At 36.3% G+C, this 21696-nt stretch overlaps 1 protein-coding gene across 1 annotated transcript in view; it reads right to left on the reverse strand.

The window, feature by feature from the left end:
• Positions 1-21696, reverse strand: part of BRWD1 (bromodomain and WD repeat domain containing 1) — a 150624-nt gene that overhangs the window by 100002 nt on the left and 28926 nt on the right. Inside the window, exons 5-8 of the mRNA XM_036747966.1 lie at positions 13294-13444; positions 11169-11267; positions 8261-8421; positions 6265-6486 (exon numbers count right to left, since the gene is read on the reverse strand). Coding sequence (XP_036603861.1) covers positions 6265-6486; positions 8261-8421; positions 11169-11267; positions 13294-13444 — 633 coding nt within the window. The remainder of the gene's footprint in view (positions 1-6264; positions 6487-8260; positions 8422-11168; positions 11268-13293; positions 13445-21696) is intronic.

Consider the following 21696-nt stretch of genomic DNA (forward strand, 5'->3'; position numbering starts at 1 on the left):
ATACAAAGGACTGAACAAGTAAAAACTAGGAATTAGTGTGGTAGAGATGGCAATGAAATCTGCCTGACTAGAAGGGAAGGTTTGTATTAGAAAATACTTGGAAATAAGCTTGAATGGGGAGAATAGATATTATGGAAGAAAACTAGGCAGAGGAGTTTGAACCTGATGCATCAGGCAATAAAAACTGTTATCACATTCTTGAAGAGCAGAAAAAGTTGAAGGTAATGTTTTAAAATATTCAGCTTGTAGCAATGCATACTAAATGAACAAATATTCACAAGAATCTGTGCCCTCATTAATTTGGATACTCCCTCAAATGATGCCGATCACAACCCATGCAGGATATCCTACTCTGTGTAACTCTTGTCTATGTCCTGCCATAAATTTGCCATAGGGTGTCCACCTAATAGGTTGCAGGGCTTCCTTGTTTTCTCCTGGAAGCAAAGAATCTCTGAGAAAGTCCACCTTGTCCTCAACCCTGGACTAATTCATCTTCCTTTTCTACCATAATTTCCCTGATGACAGCCTTTGCTCCTGTTCTTCTGTAAAATTGCTTATTTGTTACGTGTGATAGCCTGCTCATGACCTATGATATGCTTCTACATTTTATTATGTGATAAATTCCACATCTCATAGCCATATAACAATACCAGGAGAATATGGGTATTAAGATGATGGGCTTTGGTTTCTGGGAAAAAGTTGGAGTTATTAAAGGAGCTTTGCAATTTTCTGAAGGCAATCCAGTCAGTTTTCATATCTCTGCTTAATTATGGACCATTTCCATTACCTGTTCTAGATACAGGACAGACTCCATAGGTTGTCCAGAAAACTGTATCATAATCTGGGCAATAAATATTCTTCAGTCACTTAAGTTTTTGTTTTTTTTTTTTAATGTGGGTGGTCAAGTCAAACTCTTTTGAGATAAGACACTTTGCAAATGTTCTCACTATGGAACAAACAAAATGTCACTTGCAAAAAGGAGCACAACACACAAGAAATCCCTTTTCAGGTTGAACTCTATCCCTGGATCTCCTCTATCACACTGAAGAACACTTGGCAAGTATATGTCAGAGGCTCACTGAATAAAGTTATGTCTTTGGTCATAGCTTTCAAGGAATCTGGATTTTGATGTGTGGCTGGAAGACCAATAGAATTAAGCCTTTAAGATGTAGTACTGCTCTACCAATTTAACTAACAATAGTCAATAACATTGATTAAGCACCTAATATGTGCCAGGCACTGTGCTAAGTACAGGCATACAAATAAAGGGCAAAAGCTATCCTCATGAAGCTTACAATCTGATAAAAAAAAAAAAGGCAATACACAAAAGGAAGCTGAAAAGAGTATGTGGGGGAGGGGTGATGCCATCAGAAGTTACTGGTACCCAGAATAGGGGGGGCATGTTGTTTGTGGAGTCAAAACCAAGCAAACATCTCGTTGATAGGAAATGAAGAGTTAGCAGAAAAACTATAAAGTGAGGTGTGAGGAGTAGCTTACTGCTCTGCCCTCCAGAGGGGAGAAGCAACTGAGGGTGCTTAAGTACTGAGTATTAAAGCTGAATCAATCACCATGATGATTAGACATGAAGTGAAAAAGATCCTGGGGGAGGGATGGTGTTCATGGAATCAAAACCAAGCAAAATAGCTGATGAGAAATGAAGTATTTGTTGAGTGACTACGATGTGCTACACACTATGGTAGGTGCTAGTGATAAAAAGAAAAAAAGTGAAACAAGCCTTGCACTCAAGGTGCTTACTGGCTAAACGGTTTTTTATAATCAAATAATAAGCACAATTATATCCTATATTCTTTATGTCTTTCAGTCAACTGCATGATGGTAAAGATGGGTCTAATGATAGAAATGTGCTGTTGCCTATACCCTGGGCTGCTAGGTGGCTCGGTGGATAGAGCACTGAATCTGGAGTCAGGAAGACCTGAGTTCAAATCCAGTCTCAGATGTTTACTAGCAGTTGTGATCCTGGGCAAGTCAGTTAGTCTCTGTTTGCCTTAATTCACTGGAGAATGAAATGGCAAACCACCCCAGTATCTTTGACAAGAAAACCCCATGGTCAGTATCAGCATGCTATCGACCATGCGGTCACAAAAAGTTGGACAAGACTGAACAACAATAATCCCTAAAAAATATCTCCAATACATGTGTAGATGAGTCTCAAATATTTTGAATTGATAGAAAAATAGGCATATAGATCAATATAATCGTTGTTTTCCCTTGTCTTTTTTCAGTATATATAATCCAAGAATTTTTTTCAATTCTTTTGATATCTTTCTCTCTTGATCATGGTACAAGGGAAAGAAGGGTGATTCTATAGCCAGAGGACAAGGGGCTAAACCCACCTTTGAAATGTACAACAGGCATGCCCTTGGGGAGGTCTTTGGTCCACTCCCCACACACCTCAGTTTCCCTCATCTGTTAAATGAGGGCATTGGACTAAATGTTCCCTGAGGTCCCTTCCAGGTCTAAATTTATGATCATAGGATTTTACTAATCAATTGCTCATTACTTTCAAAACTGTCATCTCCAGCAAAGATCTTATTTATGTACACATGGTCTAACTTTTCCCATCTTTTTCTCTCATCATTTCTACCCAGTCTGTGGACACATCTGAAACTATAATGTTAGAGTCAAAGCATGAGCTTTACAGATCTTTTCAACTTTTCTTCTGTTTGTTATTCTCCTTCAATTTTCACCCATAAATGCCAAGTAATGACTTCTTCAAATGGCATTTCCTAAACTGCCCAGTTATTAATGTCTTTCCTCTGTGAAATTACTTTGGATTTACGTAAAGGTAGAAAAGGGTAGTCATGATCACAGTGAAGACCGTGAGCAACTACAGGATTTGTAGGCAATTGAAGGTACATTTTCATCAAATAAGAAGTCACTGAAGTTCTTCATATGGAAAATGACGAAGTTAGAATAAATGACCTCCAAAGTTGCTTAAAAGCTCTAACTATATGAATGGAAGAGTGCCATTGGAGTCATGCTCATTGGGATCCAAAGAACTGAATTTCCTCATGAAAGGCTGAGAATCAGCTGCTGATCCCTACTGTCTACAGAAGCAAATTGTTAGGTCTAGTCCTCTCTTAAATTGCACTTTTCCTTGTTCTTATTATGTTCATTTCTGACACAGAGCAATGACAATAGAAGATTAGGGGCAAGAATCTTCCTTCCCACTTCAAAAGCAAACAATAGCAACTTACAGCAGAAACATATGGCTTGCACCTGTGCTTGCACACCATTTGACAGTGTTCCTAAACTCCTAAACAGGACATTGTTCCTAAACTCAAATCTTCTTATCAAAAGATAAAGGATTACAAACCCTTTAGGACAATACATGGAATATAGCATAATCTTCAATAATTTAGTGATCTAGCAGGGAATTTTCCAGGTTAGGATCAGGTTTATAAGTTGCCTCATAACTTGGATAGTTTCAGGGTTACAGAATTCCAGAGTTACAGTCCCAGGATTGACCTCTTGAGAAAAGAGGATACCCTAATGAGGCATACTTCTCTGGAGGAAAAAAAGAGGATCGGAATAATATACACAGCCCTTAAAGAGGATCCTCCTTTATTAGTAAAGCCTTAGACAAAGAAAAAGATCACCCATATAGTTCGTGGTGTCCTACTTGGGAGAACAAAGTAAAATATTTACTTGGATATCTGCAGGTCTGATGGGAAGGGGATTCTTGTTTCAACAGCTCTGTATCATTAATGTATTTGTGCTTAATAGGAAGAGCTTTCCCATCCATTATTAGGCGCATGTGACCTGCTTAAATCACATGGAAGCCTAAGTCACATGAGCCTGGGTCACTAGGGTTGTGATGCCCTCTCTGACCTGAAGTACACACGTATACACATACACATACACACACACACACACACACCCTCCTCTCTCTCTCTCTGAGGTTAGCATTTTGCTTTGGGGTTCAGTCATGGGAAGAGTGTTCATGTGATGTAGCCAGATGAGATTTTGAGTAGCCGATAAGGAGGCCTCCCCCTCCCCCCGGTAACTATGTATGTATTGCTTTTGGTCAGACAGTTGGAAGCCCTGTCTGTTGGTCTTTACTGTTTGCATTTGCTCTGTTTATATAATTTCTCTTTGTATTTTTGAAGTTCAGGGTGCTAACTTTTCCCCTGAACTAAGTGAAACACACACACACACACACACACACGTTTCATTAAAGTAAGATTGTTAACCCTTTTTAAGTTGCTTTCCTTTAGAAAAGCAGATCAAAGAATCTATGCTAGAAGCCCTCCTGTGTGCTGGTGCTATTGGTCTTACACCCCCGTAGCAGCTTCAAATATCAATGTTGTTACAAGCTCCTAAAGTATGATTACTTCTAGAAGAGTCTAAAACAGAAAGTGACTGTATATAACCCAATTCTTTGGGAGAGAGATTTCGCTAAATTGTCATGGTAATCCCCCAATGGCAACAATTTCAGTTCCCTTCAGAAAAAGCTATTTTGAGTGTTTAATATCTTTTAGCAGTTAATTCATGTGTGAGTTCTTTAATGTGTTTTCAGTAAAAGTGAAATAAAGGCTATCTGATGCCAACCTACACAGGAATTGTGGGACCTGTGACCAATATCTAGAGAAACCTAGAAATAAGCTATACCATGAGGCCAATTAGAGACTTCCCCAGAATACTCAAGAAAGGGGGAATGAACCAAAGCGAAATAATCATTCTCTGAGGTAAAGGTCCCCAAACTGGCCTTAGTCTATGTGAACTCAGTCTTTGGAAGTCTCAAGATTGAATCTATTTTATAAATAGCTTGATTTACTTCTCTATGTACACTCTTCGTATTTATTCAGGATAACATGGGCTACTTGAAGAAAGGTACTAATTCACTATTGTCTATATACCCTGGCACATGGCAACATTAGGTACTTAAACAACTGCTGGCTCACTGAATTTTAATCTCTTATCATACTGCCATGCTGCCGCAAGTATATATCAATTAACAAGGTAGACATCATGGGAAGTGAGAATAGGGATTAAAATAAAAATGCAAGAGCCTTCAAAAATGTACTACTTCCCCAGAAAGTACAAACTTTTCAGTAATTAAAATTGTACTCCCTGAGAGCAAGCAAAAACATTTTACTTTCTAATAATCTTTGACTTAAATGAAAAGCATTTCTATCATTTTAACAGCATAACTCAACTACAAAAAATAGGAACAACCTTCTATACGTCTTTAGAGGAAAATCTACCTTGATCACTTTATAAAATATGAACCTTTCAAAGAAAATGTCTGAAAAACTATTCAGATGGTCAGAGTCAACAGGATTTAGAATGGGAAATCTTCTATTCCAATCCCCTCATTTTACAGAGACATTAATAGACTTGTTCAGTCTTACAGGTAAGAAGTGGCAGAACGCTGATTTGAAATCAGGCTCCTCTGACTCTTGTTCTCTTTTTTCCACAATACCATACCACTTGCCATGGATCTAACAAATACCACTATCATGACTCCTTACAAATTTAGGGTTAAAAAACACTCAATCATTAACACCAGTATGACCAATTATGTCAAAGTTTTTTGAGGAAGTGTTCCAACAACTTTCCCAAATCCAGAAGATTTAAGTGAGAGAAAAAATATATTATTTTTGAAGTAGGACCATATTTGATTGACCCTAAAGCACTGGAATACATCTTAATAAAATCTAGGCATAATTTCTAATGTGTCAACTCTACCCAAGGCATTTGGTTACCCATCCTGTGCCACCCTTGTGAATCATGATGGGTTGATTTCCTCAATAACAAAACTCCCAATTTTTATTACTTCAGAAAGATTTAAGTTCTTAAAGTAATGGGAAAACTTTAAAAATGCTCACTGAACTAAAAGGGGAATAAAATAGAAAAAATATTTAACCATGCACCTGATTTTTATCTATTAATTTATTTTTAAATTTTATTTATATATTTACTCATTTTAATTTTATTATATGTTTATGTATACATATAATAAAATTAAAAATGAATAAGTTTATGTATAAATTTTACATGTAAATGTATATAAAATATGCAAACAATAAATTCAATATATACACATGATAGTTTATTCATTCAACAAGCATTTAATTAATCTCTACTATGTGCTAAAAATACAAAGATAAAAAGAGAAAGAGCCCCTGCCCTAACAGAGTACATCCTTTTACATCCCTGCCAGATTATAAAAGCATCACATTCAACACTATGCTCATGCAAAAAAAGAGATTATACAAAAACAAGGACATTCAATTTTACCTGCAAAGATGTAATTGAGCCAGTGTGTCCCTGAAGCACAGCAACTGGGGCACAAGTTCTCAAGCACCACACTCTAATTATTTTATCACAACTTCCTGCAGCAATCATAGTATTTTCATAGTTCACTGCCATATCAGAAATTTCTGCAGAATGGCCTCTTAATGTGGCCAACAATCTGCCATTATGTGTAGACCATATCTTTACCAAACAATCATCTGAACCCTAAAAAAAAAAGGTCCCAAAGTAAATGTATAAATTCAAATTAGCAAATTAAGCTGTTTAAGTGATTTTAAAAGAAATCATTTGTTTATAAAATTAAATATGTAATTATTTCCCTCCCCCAACCTCTTAAAATGTAATTGCCTCTCAAAATAGCATGCCAAATAATGAAACTTTAATACAGACAAAGGTTATTAGAGCCATGATATTTTTAAGGTTTATAGAGAGATTCTAGGTTAGTATTGAGGGAACTGAAGGCATTAGGTAAATGCAAGTGGTGAAATTGTGGTAATTGAGTGAACCATGCTGACTCTATCTTGGGACTCAATTTTGGAGCTAGCTCAGTTCTGTTTCTATTCAGTCAAATTCTGTCCTGTGGGAAAATTTTATTCAATTGTGGAAACTGAAAGAAAACCTTACTGCATTGTTTGAACCTAGCCCTGTGTGGCTGGGAAACTAAATTACCTCTGTCCTGGTATTTAAAGACCCTTAGCTAAAGACTCTAGGTTATATTGACCAGCAAGCTGGTCAAATCCAAAGATTAATGTAAGAGACTTTTCTCACAATTGCACATCTCAAGTAACCCCTATGTCTTATTTAAAAACTGGCCCTATGAGTTATTGTTTCCACATTCCTTTGATTGTTCACAGACACTTGGGGGGAAATGGAACACCTCTTTTTCCGAATTCAGGGGAATTGCACCTGTTTATTCTCCCCCATCCAACTTGGAAGATCCCTAATCTTTCATCCAATTAGAAATCAAATTACCTAATATTGTGTTGTTTTCTTATCTGACTAATTGTTTTTAATGTATAAAGTCTGTCACCTCCTCTATTCAGGGTCCAGACCTAAGCTGAGTAGCTCTGGTCCCACTTTGTTAGGCAACTGGCACGTGTTACTTAATAAAAAGATATTCCTGGAAGACTGAATCTTTGTTTCCTCAGTCATTTGATCTTTCACCCACCACAATATCCAGCATGGGATGTAAGATTAATAGATTAAATCTTGTTAGCATAAATTTACCAAAAAATTCCAAGTCCTAAGTCAAGAGTCTTTAATCTTTTTTGTGTGAAAGCCATGGACCTGTTCTTAGTATAATGTGTGCTGCCTACATTCATAGCTGAAGGAAAAACTACATTTCAGTTAGAAGTTAATTAAAATGAAAATGTAATTTTTCTACATCTAAGTCTACGGACTCTCTGAAATTTGTCCACTCTATTTCCCACTTATTTCAGACAATGGATGGCAAGTTCCAGTAAAACTAAAGAATTCCAAGTTTGTCTTTAACAATATTTGATCCATACTTTGCAAACTGAAATTGAATGGCTAAGTCTTGCTTTAAAGGTTACCAAGTTGATCTCCCTAGGCCTCAGTAACTTCATCAGTTTTAAAAAAAAGGGTGCTACTCTATTTTTATTTACTGGAAGGTGGGAACTGCTCTAGATGATTGGTGTCTTAAATTTCCTTCCTGTTATAAGATATATGACCTGTCTAAAAACTGATGGACTAAATAGCCCCTTCATTTTAATTAGTCCACTAATCTCAATTTACAGCACCAGCCACTTTTGTTCCCTAAAATTCAAACCAAAATAAAAAAGCACCTGACATACCTAAACTCAAATATAAGTATGCCCACTCCAGTTTTCCTTTAAAGATCTGGAAGGTTTAACAGAATTCCAAATTATTATATCCAATTTAAAAAAAAAATTTTTTTGACATTCTCAATTAGTAAATCGTTATAGAAGGTTAAGACATTAAGTTTATAATATTAACTCACAGTAAAGATTCTATGCCCTGTCCTATCAAATGCAACACAGTAAACAGCGGAGAGATGTCCCAGAATCCTCCTGTGCATTTTTATGTGTTGATACATACTTCCTGGAAATGCCATGCTAAATGAGGCACATCCTGTAAGTTGTTTTCCACGAATTATCTCCACTACAAAATAAAACAATTAAAATGGTTAAGGGTAAGTCTTACATAAAAAATTTTATTTTTTTAAATTCTCTTTTATTTTCAGTTTCAAATACTCTGCCTTCCTCTACACCTTCCCCTACCTGCTAAGAAAGCAAGCATACAATATCCATTACATGTATGAAGTCATGCAAAACAAATTTCCACATTAGCCATTTCAAGGAGAGGGAAGGAAAGAGACAAAAAAAAAAGAGAAAAAAATATGGTTTGATCTACACTCTGATCCCATCAGTTTTCTATCTGGAAGTGGATAGTATGTTTCATCATGAGTTCTTTGAAAATGAGGTAGATCATTGCACTGATTGGAGTTACTAAGTCTGTCACAGTTGATAATCTCTATAATGTTGCTATTACTGGATAAATTATTCTCTTGCTTCTGTTCACTTTGCATCAGTTCATACAAGTTCCCAGATCTTTCTTAAACCTTATCGGTATCATTTCTTAGCGCATAATAGTATCCCATCACATTCATATGATATCCTTTCTTCAGCCATTCTCCAACTGATAGGCATCCCTTTAATTTCCAATTCTTTGCCACCACAAAAAGAACTTGTATAAATATTTTCATTTTTCTTTGATCTCTTTGGATTATAGACCTAGAAATGGTATAGCTGGGTAAAAGGATATACAAAGTTTTACAGCTCTTTGGGCAAAGTTCCAAATTGTTCTCCAGAAAGGCTGGATCAGCTCACACAAATCAATCAACAGTGGATTTGTGTACCTATTTTCCCATATCTCCTCTAACATTTGTCATTTTCTTTTTCTGTTATCTTAGCCTATCTGATGAGTGTAAGGTACCTCAGAATTGGTTTAATTTGCATTTAAGTTTAGTGACTTAGAGCATTTTTTCATATAACTATTGACAGCTTTGATTTCTTTCTCTGAAAACATGTCTGTTCATATCTCAACTATTTACCAATTGGTGAATGACTTATTCTTATAAATTTGAATCACTTCTTACATATTTGAAAAATGAAACCTCTATTAGAAAAAATGTCTTGCTAAGATTTTCCCCCAGTTTCCTAATATTCTTCTAACTTTGGCTGTAATGGTTTAATTTGTGTAAAACTTTTAAATTTTATAATTTTTTTTTGGATGGGGGAAGGCAAGGCAATTGGGGTTAAGTGACTTGCCCAAGATCACACAGCTAGTACATATGTCAAGTGTCTGAGGCCAGATTTGAACTCAGGTCCTACTGACTCCAGGGCCGGTGAACTAATCACTGTGCCACCTAGCTGCCCCACTTTTTAATTTGTGATCAATAGTATGCCATTTTACCTCCAGTGACATACAAAAATCTAGGAAAAACATAAAAATTGGAAATATTTATCTTAAAACAGTCTCCTAATTTGCACAAACTTTTCAACTCTGAAATCAGAGGCAATCAACTTTCTTTCCAACTACTATGCTGCAAGACATAACAACAAAATAGTTCAAAAGTAATAAAAACACGCCATCCATCATAAAGCTATCACTACAGTACTAGGATGTAGTTTGGGTCTTTTTGTACTTGAAAAAAACAAAAATGTAATGACCAGTCTCAGAGAACACATGATGAAACACTCCCCTTTTCTCAGAAGATAAATGAGAAAACTATTGATATAAAATGTTGCACATACTGTCTGAGCGCCAAAGTGTTAATTTGTCTTATATAGCTGGGTTGTTTTCTTTTTCTGTTACCATCAAGTAATTGAAGATTCAAAGGCATACTGAACGGGCAGTGTCAATGGTGGGGTGGAGTGAGGAGGAATATTGGTCAAGGATTGAAATGTAAAAACAAAAGGTATCAATATGAAATTTTAAAACACAAAACATATCTATAGTACTACTGATGAGATCACACATTTATTCTTTTTTTGGTAGAAATCTTAACCTCAACAAAAATGCAATTTCCAAATACAAAGAACAGTAAAGATTTTTAAAACTACATGTTAAATTTAACAAGACAGAGTACCAACGCTAACTTACCTTTGTTCCCCTTCTGTTCTCTTCTGTGTCTTTTTTAAAATGTTCCATTGATATTCTTTTGTGTCTTCTTTTTTTTGGCATCACTATCACTACTCTTCTACATCCCTTCTTAAGCCCCTTCCTAGTTGGCCCCACTGGGGGTGGGGGAGGGGGCTCAGCCTTTTATTACCAAACTAAGTACCATCAAGCAAAACAAACCCATAAATTGGCCAAGACTGAGAGTATATGACTTATCATCCCCCTCCAGTCCAGCACTTCTATGCCAAGTTATGGGAAAGCATATTCCATTATTATCCATCTTCTAGACAGACTGGTCATTGCTTTGGTCAGAGTTCTTAAAGTCTTTCAAAGTTGTCTTCCTTACTTTTTCCTCTCTTTGCCCCTCTCTTTTTATAAAAGAAGAGGTAGTGAAAGTGCAGGTACATGAACACTAGTAATCTGTAACTGAATTGATCTACGTGCACTCCTCTCTCAACCTTCCCTAGGTTTTAAACCCTTTTCTCCTACTTGTTTCCCTGGCAAATTTAATGGATTTCTACATTAAAATGTGTGTGTATATTCAACCCTCCTTTGTCTTGTTCAAATAAGACTGTCTTTAAAATACTAGTTTTCAACTATTAAAAAACTAATCTTATTATATTGATCTTAACATACATATACAGATATATGACATATATGCATGCATGTTTATACGTATCCAAATTTATCAAGGAATTCAACAAATGGCTGAAAGATAAACGTACCAAGGTTTGGTGGGGAACCATAATTTACAGGCATTTCAGGTGGTCTTCCTCTATGAAGAGCAGCAAATGCAGAGCCCTTCCAAACTGTATCCCGGCAATCTTTAAAATTAATTTTAGATGTCAAAAAACCTTGCAAGTTATTACTAAGAGAAAGTCTTTTTATACGTTTCCATAATATGTCTCATGTAATTAAAAATTTAAAAGTACTTAGGAACCATAGATAACTTAAAGTTTAAACAATATGATTGTAAAACATTATCAATGACAAAGCAAAGAATGTAAGATTTCAGTCTGAAAACTATTCCACAAAGTTTCCTCTTCTTATACTTCCAAGTATAGGTAGGACATGTATAGATGAGAAGTAATAAAGATTTGAAGCAGATAATTATTTTCTCTTAAATTATTTCTCTTAAGAAAAACCATGATGATAAGAGCACCAGCTTCAATATGAGGCAGAGGAAAGGTAAAATAGAGGCATGATAAAATACAAAATTTCGACTGAGGAAATGTCCCAGAAGAGCAGATAAACTATGTTTTACATAAATGGATTCATTACTGCCACCACCAGGATGACAAATCATGTGCAAGCTATCCTTCATAGTACTGGTACAGAGCCAAGTAATCTAATAAGATGTAATTAACAATATCTTGGAATGTAGCCAATCTAGTAGGCTTTGAAGCAATACTCATGCAACCCAATTACACTGGGATGGGCATATGTAAAGAACGTGTAAATCAGAAGAGCCATGAAATACGAGCTAAAATGGAGTATTTCCAGGGCAGGGGCAAGAATAGATAAGAACCATTTATTGAGTCAGAAACAAAAGAAGTATAACTCTGGATGACTAGGAAACAACTTTTAAAAGCTTGCAGGGCGGCAGGACAATTTGCATAAAGCAAGAAGGAAAATTTATTCTTTTTTTTTTAGTTAAAGTGGCTCAGAGAGCCAAAAGGCAACGTCACAAACAAAAGCTAGCACTTTTCTACATGATGACAATCATTAATTAAAAGAAAGAATTCAAATGGGCTCAAGGTAGTAAGTATTAATACTTCTCCACTGAGATTTTCAGCTGAATTCACACAAAGGACACATTTCACCAATGTGTATATTCATTGTGATTATAAAATCTTCAATTAACTAAAAACTGTGGAGGATAACTAATATACCAACTTCAGGCACTTAGTTGTGTGACCCTGAGCAGTAAACTGAATGATCTCCCAGATCCCTTCCAGGTCTAAAACTCTGGCAGAAGCACTATTCAAAAAGTATTTTGACAGACTGAGATAATAGGTCAAATATAACAAGAAGAAATTTAATGAGGATAATTGTTAAATTCTTGTGTTTTTAAGGGGAAAAAAATAAACTGCACAAATACAAGACAGGCTTTGGTTGACTAAAATGAGGCAACTGATTTCACTTTGGGATAGTTTAAATGGCTATGACTGTAATAACAGAAAAATGAGTAATATTTCTATTTTTTTTTGGAGGGGGGAAGACAGGGCAACTAGGGTTAAGTGACTTGCCCAAGGTCACACAGCTAATACATGTGTCAAGTGCCTGAGGCCACATTTAAACTCAGGTCCTCCTGATTCCAGGGCCGGTGCTCTACTCACTGCACCACCTAGCAGCCCCACTATTTCTATTTTTGAATAAGGAAACTAAGGTACAGAAACGTTAAGTGACTTGTTCTTTTCTGAAATTCTTAAATCAGGCTATTGAGGTATCACATATCAAAGGATAATCAGAACATGAATACCAAATAGAAATACTTCAATCGTTTTAATAAAGCTAATGAGATATGAACATAGCGAAGATGCTAAATTGAGTTGATGTCTCTGATTAGCAAGTTTAGAAAGATCTCAGAAATGCCTCTTAAAAACAAAACTTAGCTTTTATGAGCCTAACACTTTCATCTTTTATCTCTTAGATTTTATATTTAAGACAGAAAATTTTAAAGCATTAAAAAGGGCTCAATAATATTGTCATTTCAGCTTCAAATTTAAAACCAAGAAATACTTCATAATCTAGAAGTTATCATTTGCTTACAACGTTTATATTACTTCACAAATTATACAACTTACTAAAACTATTGAATATAACCCAGAACTTCTTAAAATAAGATACCTTTTGCAGTACGTAGCAAGGACTGCCTTCCCGCACCAAGCAAAGATGTAACTCTGGAAATACAGGGTGGAATTTCTTTATCCAGTATAGGGCCAATACGCTGACAGATTTGCAACAGATGATCAGGTGCCACATGCTTATTTGACAAGACCTAATTGGGATAAAAATTTAAAGGGTACAGTGTAAGTTTAAAACTTTAATATATTTATATTTATCATGCCCATATGTAGTTTGCCAATTCTGTCAATTCTATGAAATATATCTTTCTTCAAATGCTGTACTGTAGTTACTTTGCGTGTGCATATATGTATATGTATATGTATATGTGTATATATATATATATATATATTTTTTTTTCCATTATGTGTATGTATCCCACAACAGAATCTAAACTCCTTCAGGGAAGGGACTTGTTATTTTTGCCTTTGTATTCCCCATGCCTAACAGAGCGTGTTAATTGATAACTGGTACTTAATAAGTTTCTTGATAAATTAATGCTACTATATTTCAGGCCATTAGTCCTCTTAATTTAGACTACTGAAATCTAGTACCCCTATCTTAAAACTCTTTTCTCTCAAATCTAGCCTTCATACTGTTAAAATAACAGGACAGGTATCATTTCTCTTATCAAAAACTTTCAGTAGCTTTCCATAACCTGCCAAATAAAACACAAAGAATTAGCCTGGCATTCAAGTCCATAAATACGGCTCCAATTCATCTTTCCAAGGGCAGCTGGCAGCTCTGTGGATAGAACACTGGGCCTAGAGTCAAGAAGACCAGAGTTCAAATGCAGCTGAAGACATATACTAGTTGTATGACTCTGGGCAAGTCATTTAACATGCTTGCCTCAATTTCCCCAACTGCAAAATAAGGATAATAATGACACCTATCTTCCAAAACTGCTGTAAGGATCAAATGAGATATCTGTAAAAAGTGTTTAGCACAATGCCTGGCACGTCGCAAGTGCTATATAAACGCTTATCATCTTGCTCCACTCCCTCCCCATCCCTGCCTTATTTCGCCTATTTCATACTCCAGCCAAATGGGACTATTTGCTGTCCCACAACCTCATCCAGAGTTCTCACAAGCTCTACGGCTTCTAAAATAGCTTCCCAAACATAATTTCTGCCTATTGATATCCTTCCTTTGTTCATGGTCCTGCTTGCCTATAGCTCCCTCCATAAAATGTACCCTATCTACTTGGCTAGAAGACATCCTCATCCCACTCTGACTGATTGTATGCATTTAAAAATCACTGAAAGTATGTGACAGTCATGTACATAGTATATGATAGATATGTACATTTTATCCTTTACTAAATTGTTAAGCTCCATGAAGGCAAAGATTTGTCTTGATATTCCTCTATATATGCTCAGAACCTAATAAAGTAGTTAAGTTTATAGAACTGTATTAAGATTGTATGTCAATTTTACAATAGTGCTACTACTACTACTGAAAGAACGTACATATTTCTGTTATATAATATATACAATTTGAACACTGAAAATGAAATTCAAAACTCTAATTTTAAATTATTTCCTCAAGGTAATTGCTGTAGCAATCAATAAAAGAAACTATAAGCGTATGTTTCTGTGTATATTCTACCCAAATACAATATATAAGAACTGTGGTGCCAACTGAGTTAGAGTTTTGCCTCAGACATTTAATACCTCTGTGAATCTGTGCAAAGTACTTAATAGGATAGCCTCATCTTACTCATTTGTAAAAATGGGATAATACCAGAAGCACTTACCTCACGGATTTGTCGTAAGGATTCAATGACAAAGTAAAGCACCATATGTTACCCTTCTTTTTTAAAAAGATCATGCTATAAGATTTTTTTTTAAAAGAGCACATATACAACCTTAGCAGTGAAAACTTATAATTTATTGGCCTGACTTTTTTTTAAATCTAAAAAGTTTCTGAAACTCAGTGTTGTTAGAGAATGCCAAAGAAGTTTCAGAGAATAGAGAATAGGCTCTTATTCTGTTATACTTATTTTTCCCTTGTTTCCTCCATGTAAATACCTCATTCTCTTGAAGTCTACTACCATTAGGTATTGAGACTCCCTTACCCTTATCCAATTCTAAAAAAATGAATGCTCCAATGAAAGCTTCATTGTTTTGGGGAATATTGCTAACCTGTTCTCAAAAGTATAGAAATCAAGGGACAGAAAGCAGGGAAAGCAGAAGAATCCTGAGGAAGCACTTATAAAACAAAAATATTTAAAAGTCACTAGCCTAAAAAGTATTTTAACATACTAAGGACTTTGTTAACTTTTGAATAATGCACAGTCATATCGCAAGTTCTTCTCATTTACAGTCATATCAACCATCACTAATAGATTATCCCATAGCAATTAAAAAATATATATAGTTTTCTAGTTTTATTTACATTTTGGCTGGTGAAAATTTTTTTGGCTCTATCCAGTTGAGTTAGTTTTGATTAAAATTACTGTAAATTCTTGTGAAAAATGAATTTTGTAGAAAGCACAAAAGGACATTTGCACATCAGCATCTGACTAGGCAGAAAGCAGTATATGAAAATAACTCACAAATTCTACTTTGCACAGAAGAATATCTAAGTTTGAAAAGAAGAAATTAAAAGGAAAACTCACATAGTATAAAAAGGATCAATCAACCAACAAACACTTCACACTAGGTCCACCGTTGGAGCCATGAATCAGTATAACTATTTTGGAAAGCAATTTGAAATTATGGACGTAAAATCATTAACATAGCTATGCCCCTTGAACTAGAGATTCTGTTACTAGGTATATACTTCCAGGAGGTCAGTGATAAGAAAAGAAAATCCACATAAGCATCAAAATACTTACAGCAATACTTTTTGTGGTAACAAAGAACTAGAAATAAAGTAAATACCCATCAACTGAAGAATGAATGTACAAATTATGATGTATAAATTTAATAGAATAGTATTACTCTGATATAAGCTAACATAATAATGATATAAGATATAAGAAACAATGAGTATGATATATACAGAGAACACGGAAAGACTTGCATGAACTGATGTAGTGATGTAAGCAGAGCCAAGAACCACAAAAAAATCAAAAGTTAACATTGCAAAATTACAAAGAACATGTGGGGCCTAAGAGAAGAAATATGAGAAGACATCTCTTCCAACACCTTTATACAGGTGAGATTTGGAATACTGCATATACATATGCAGATACGTGTGTGTGTGAGTGTATATGTGTGTGTATACACACAAATATATACAGATATATTTGATGTATTGATCAGTTTTGCGGATTTTTTTCTCTTTCTTGTGAAAATACATTTTTTTTTAAAAAAGAGGGATGGTTTTCAGGGGAATGAGAGGGGAAAGGATACAGGGAAATTTGGGCAATGTAAAATCAAAAAGGCATCAGTAAAGATTTAAAAAAAAAATAAGCATTTATTAAACAATCACTATGTGCCAGAAACCATGCTAAGCTCTGAGGCTACAAAGAAAATTTAAAAACAGTCCAGTTCCTAAAAGCTTACATTGTAAAGAAACAACATGTACATAAATTAAATTAGTATATGCAAGATACACAAAGAACAGATGAAAGGTTGTAGCATGTAGGGGGAACCAGAAAAGGTCTCCTGCCCAATGCCTCATTTAGGTTGATTCTTTAAGGATGTCAGAGATGTCTAGGTAGGTAAAGAGAATTCCAGAATAGGGATGGTCAATGCAAAAGCATTGCAACAAGCCAACAGTTTCATATATGTACATCAAGTAAGCCAATATAAATCAATTCATCAATAAACATTTAGTAAGAGCCAATTATGTACCAGCCATTGTGTAAGCACGGGGGATACAAAAAGATACAAATGATAGTCCCTGTCCTCAAATATATTTAGAAAGCAAGCTATATACAAGATAAACAGGAAATAATTAACAGAAGGAAGGCACCAGAATTAAGAGGGGTTGGAAGGTAGAAGGTGTGATTTTAGTTGAGAAAGGAAGCCAGGGAGGTCAGTAGTGGGGGTGGAGGAGGGAAGAACATGGAAACAGTCAGAGAAAATGCTCAGTATAGCTAGATCACAAAGCAAACAGATGGGTGCATAATGCAAGAAGACTAGAAAGGTAGCAAGGGGCCAGGTTATGAAAAGCTTTAAAAGTTAAACATAAAACTTTAAGAATTTACATTTGATCCTAAGTATAGTAGGGAACCAAAGAAGCTTTTTAAGTAGGTGAGTGACATAGTCAAACCTTTAAGAAAACCACTTTAGCATCTATGTGAAGGATGAATTTGAATGAAGACAAGTCTAAGGGAGAGATGATGAGGGGCTGAACTAGGGTAGTGATTGTGAGAAAAAGGGGACACATACAAGAAATATTGTAAAGATAGAAACAAAAATTTGGCAACTGATTGGATCCATGGAGGGAGAATGAGGAATCAAGAATAAGGGATGACGGAATGAAAGCTAAGTTTTGGATATGAAAAGTTTTAGATATCTATGGGACATGCACTTTGAAATATCCAAAATTTATTGTACTGCTGAAAACTGAAGAAAACCATGCTGCTTGTGCCCACTACAAATGTGTTACACAATCTCAACCAGGCCATCGACGCATCAAGGTCATCCTTTTATATCTCACTAATCAATTTCCACTCACCACAGGAGCTATATGAAATCCTTTTAATCCCTCTTGAGATATCCATGGCACCCCTTCCATAACCCTCTCAGCAAAGGACCTTACCTCAAACTTTAATTAAAAAAGAACAAAACTGAGGTCACTGACAAGAGCGCCCCCTTCATTACTCAGATGTCTTCTCTCACTATTTACTCCTTTATCCCTAGTTTCATATGAAGAGATGGCTCATCTTAATAAGGAAAACCCCTCTCTCTATATTCCTGATCCCATTCCATCTAGCCTTTCTCAAAATTAACCCAACATCCCCATTCTCTCACTAATCTTCAATCTCTCCAGTTAATGGTTACTTCCTACAAACATGCCAATTCACCCCCATCCTTGAAAAATTCTCACTTGTTCTGCTCATTCCCCACTAGCTACCATTCCTGTATCTCTCCCCTTCTTCATAGCTAACTTTCTTGAGAAAGCTTCACAATCAGCGCCTCCACTTCTTTCTTCTCATTCAATCCTAAATCTTCTGTAATTTGGCTTCCAAAATTCTAATTATACCTTAACTGACAAATCTGAAAGGTCTTTTGTCAATTCATATGTAGTGTGATTTTTCTACAGTCTCTCATGTATCACCTCAGGTATCTTTCCTACCTTCTCTTGTTTTTCCCACTTAACAATACTCCTGCAAGAGTGCTGCATGCCTGGAATGCTCTCCCTCATCACTTTTACCTCCTGCTTCCCTCAAATTTAAACGCTACTTTTCCAACCACAATGCTAGGGCTTTCCCTCTAAGACTACCTTCTTCCACTGACACTTACATATATAATTTTTTATATATTGTCTCCCTTAGAAAGGGAACTCCTTGAGGGCAATGCTCAATGTTTTCCCTTACTTTGTATCCCTATCATTTAGCACAGTACCTGGGCACAGTACTAAATGCTTAAATTTCAGATAGTCAACAAACATTTATTAAGCACCTATTAAGTACCAGGCACCATGCTAAGCACTGCAGATACAAAGAAAGGCATAATATGCCTGGTCTCAAAGAGTTCACAGTCTGAAGTGGACGTATAGCTCAGGAAAAAGACTAGGGATGGATATGCAAATCTGGTAAACATCTACACAAAGGTCACTGAAGCCCTGGGAGTGGATGAGATCATCAAGTAAGAGAATAGAGAGAAAAGAGAAACTCAGAAAGGATTGTATGACTTGCTTCTGAAAGGAGTGAGAAGACACATATAACTACAACACTCAAAGAAAATCTGGAAAGACTCAAAAACTCAGATCAACACAATGATGAGTCATTACTTCAAAAGACTGATGATAAAATATGCTTCTCACCTTTCGGCAGAGAGGTGACAGATCAGACATGAAAAAGCAATACATATCACATAGGCAGTAGGTTGCTTTGTTTTTATTGACTATACTTATTAGTTAATAAGAAGGGGTTCTTTGAGGGAGGGGAAGTATTACAGGTAGTAATCAGATTGACACAATAAAGAAGGAAAGAAAAAACTTATATAAGTTAATTTTTTTGTTGTTGTTTCAGTCATGTCTGACTCTTTGTGACCCCATGTGGGGTTTTCTTGGCAAAGATACTGGGAGTGATTTACCATTCCTTCTCCAGCTCATTGTGCAGATGGGGAAACTGAGTCAAAAAGGAATAACTAACTTGTCCAGGATAAACACTGCTAGTAAATGTCTGAGGTCAAATTTGAACTCATGAAGATGAATCTTCCTGGTTCCAAGCCCACTGTGCCACCTAGCTGCCTGTAATAGCTCATAGTTTTATATAAAATATTCTTTCAATGCTCTTTATACATTTAAATACGCTTAAATAAGTAAAAAAAAAAAATTGAAGAAGACCTGGGTGGTGCAGTGTTGATAAAGGGCCAGGCTTGGAGTCAGGAAGACCTGAGTTCAAATCCTGCCTTAAGATATTTACTTGCTGTGTAGCCCAGGGCCAAGTCACTTAATCCTGTTTTCCTCAGTGTCCTCATCAGTAAAATGAGTTAGAGAAGGAAATGGCAAACCACTCTAGTGTCTTTGCCAACAAAATCAGAAATGGGCTCAAAAAGAGTCAAATATAAGTGAAAAAACGACGGAACAACAAGATAAACCATAATCTTATGCTACATATTACTTTAAAATTCTCAGCTACACCTTAAAAGTCTAGCATCATATTCCACATGAAACCTTTGCTAATCCCGCTGCCCTCCTCCCCCATTCCTCCATCCTCATCCAGGTTGCTAGTCTCTCCCCTCCAAAATTAATTTTTACTTATTTCGTATAAATAATATTGCTAAATGTGAATTTTTAAGAGTCAAAAGTGGCTTGTTAAGAATTGACATACCTGACAAAAACTGCTAGGAAAACTGGAAAACAGTAAGGCAGAAAGCAGGTATAGACCAACATCTTATACCATGTACCAATATAAGGTCAAAATGTGTACATGATTTAGACTTGTATAAAAGGTGAAAACATAAACAAATGAGGAGAGCAAGGAACAATCTACCTGTCAGATATATGGATGAGGAGAGCATGGTACACAGTAAAAGCAATACTGTATGATGAAGAACTGTAAATAACTTAGCATTCGCAGCAATACAATGATCCAAGACAATCCCAATATAAAGACCAACATAAATCTGATTTATATAAAAGTATTTTATTACATTCATGTAGTAACCGGGTTTTTTGGCAGGCATACTCCCAGGTATTTTACATTGTCTACAGTTATTTTAAAGGGATATCTCTACATAAAGGGTGATACCATAAGCAAATTAAGAGGGTATGGAATAAATAAGGAGAGGAGGGCGGAGCCAAGATGTCAGCAGGAAAGCAGGGACTAGTGTGAGCTCCCGGCCGAGTCCCTCCAAAAACCTATAAAAAATGGCTCTGAGCCAATACTAGAACTGCAGAACCCACAAAACAGCAGAGGGAAGCAGGGCTCCAGCCCAGGACAGCCTGGATGGTCTCTGGGTGAGGTCTATCCCTCATGGAGCTGGGAGCAGAGCGGAGGAGGGCAGAGCCTAGCGTGAGCGGCATGGACCAACCAGACCAGGGGCCGGGGGGAGCGTGCCCTAGCACCCTGAATAAGTGAGCTGCAGCAGTTACCAGACCTCTCAACCCACAAACACCAAAGACAACGGAGAAGGTTAGTGGGAAAAGCTGCTGGGGACAGAGTTTGAAAAGGAGTTCCCGTTTAGGCCACCGTCCTGGGGGCAGCGGAGGTGGGGCAGCTACAGAAGTACAGCTGCAGTTGCTTCCGGGCCCAGGCCCACCTGGTGGGAGGAATTAAGATCAGAGCAGGAGTGAAGAGCCTACTGAAGATCTAAGTCCAGTCCGGGTTAGGGGTTCTTGGGGAAGGAGGAGTGCTGGTGTGGCAGAGCTGGTGCATTCCCCCAAGCTTGGAACATAGTTCTCTTAACTCTAAAAGCAGTCATACCCCACTGAAAAACTCAAGGGTCAAGTTAGGTGGCTGAGAATATGGCCAGGCAGCGAAAACACACCCAGATTCAATCTCAGACTTTAGAGTCTTTCTTTGGTGACAAAGAAGACCAAAACATACAGACAGAAGAAATTAACAAAGTCAAAGAGCCTACAACAAAAGCCTCCAAGAAAAACATGAACTGGTCCGAGGCCATGAAAGAGCTCAAAAAGGATTTGGAAAAGCAAGTTAGAGAAGTAGAGGAAAAACTGGGAAGAGAAAAGAGAAGGATGCAAGAAAACCATGAAAAACAAGTCAATGACTTGCTAAAGGAGACCCAAAAAATGCTGAAAAATACACTGAAGAAAACAACA

This window comes from Trichosurus vulpecula, chromosome 2, assembly GCF_011100635.1.
Source record: "Trichosurus vulpecula isolate mTriVul1 chromosome 2, mTriVul1.pri, whole genome shotgun sequence".
Lineage (NCBI taxonomy): Eukaryota > Metazoa > Chordata > Mammalia > Diprotodontia > Phalangeridae > Trichosurus > Trichosurus vulpecula.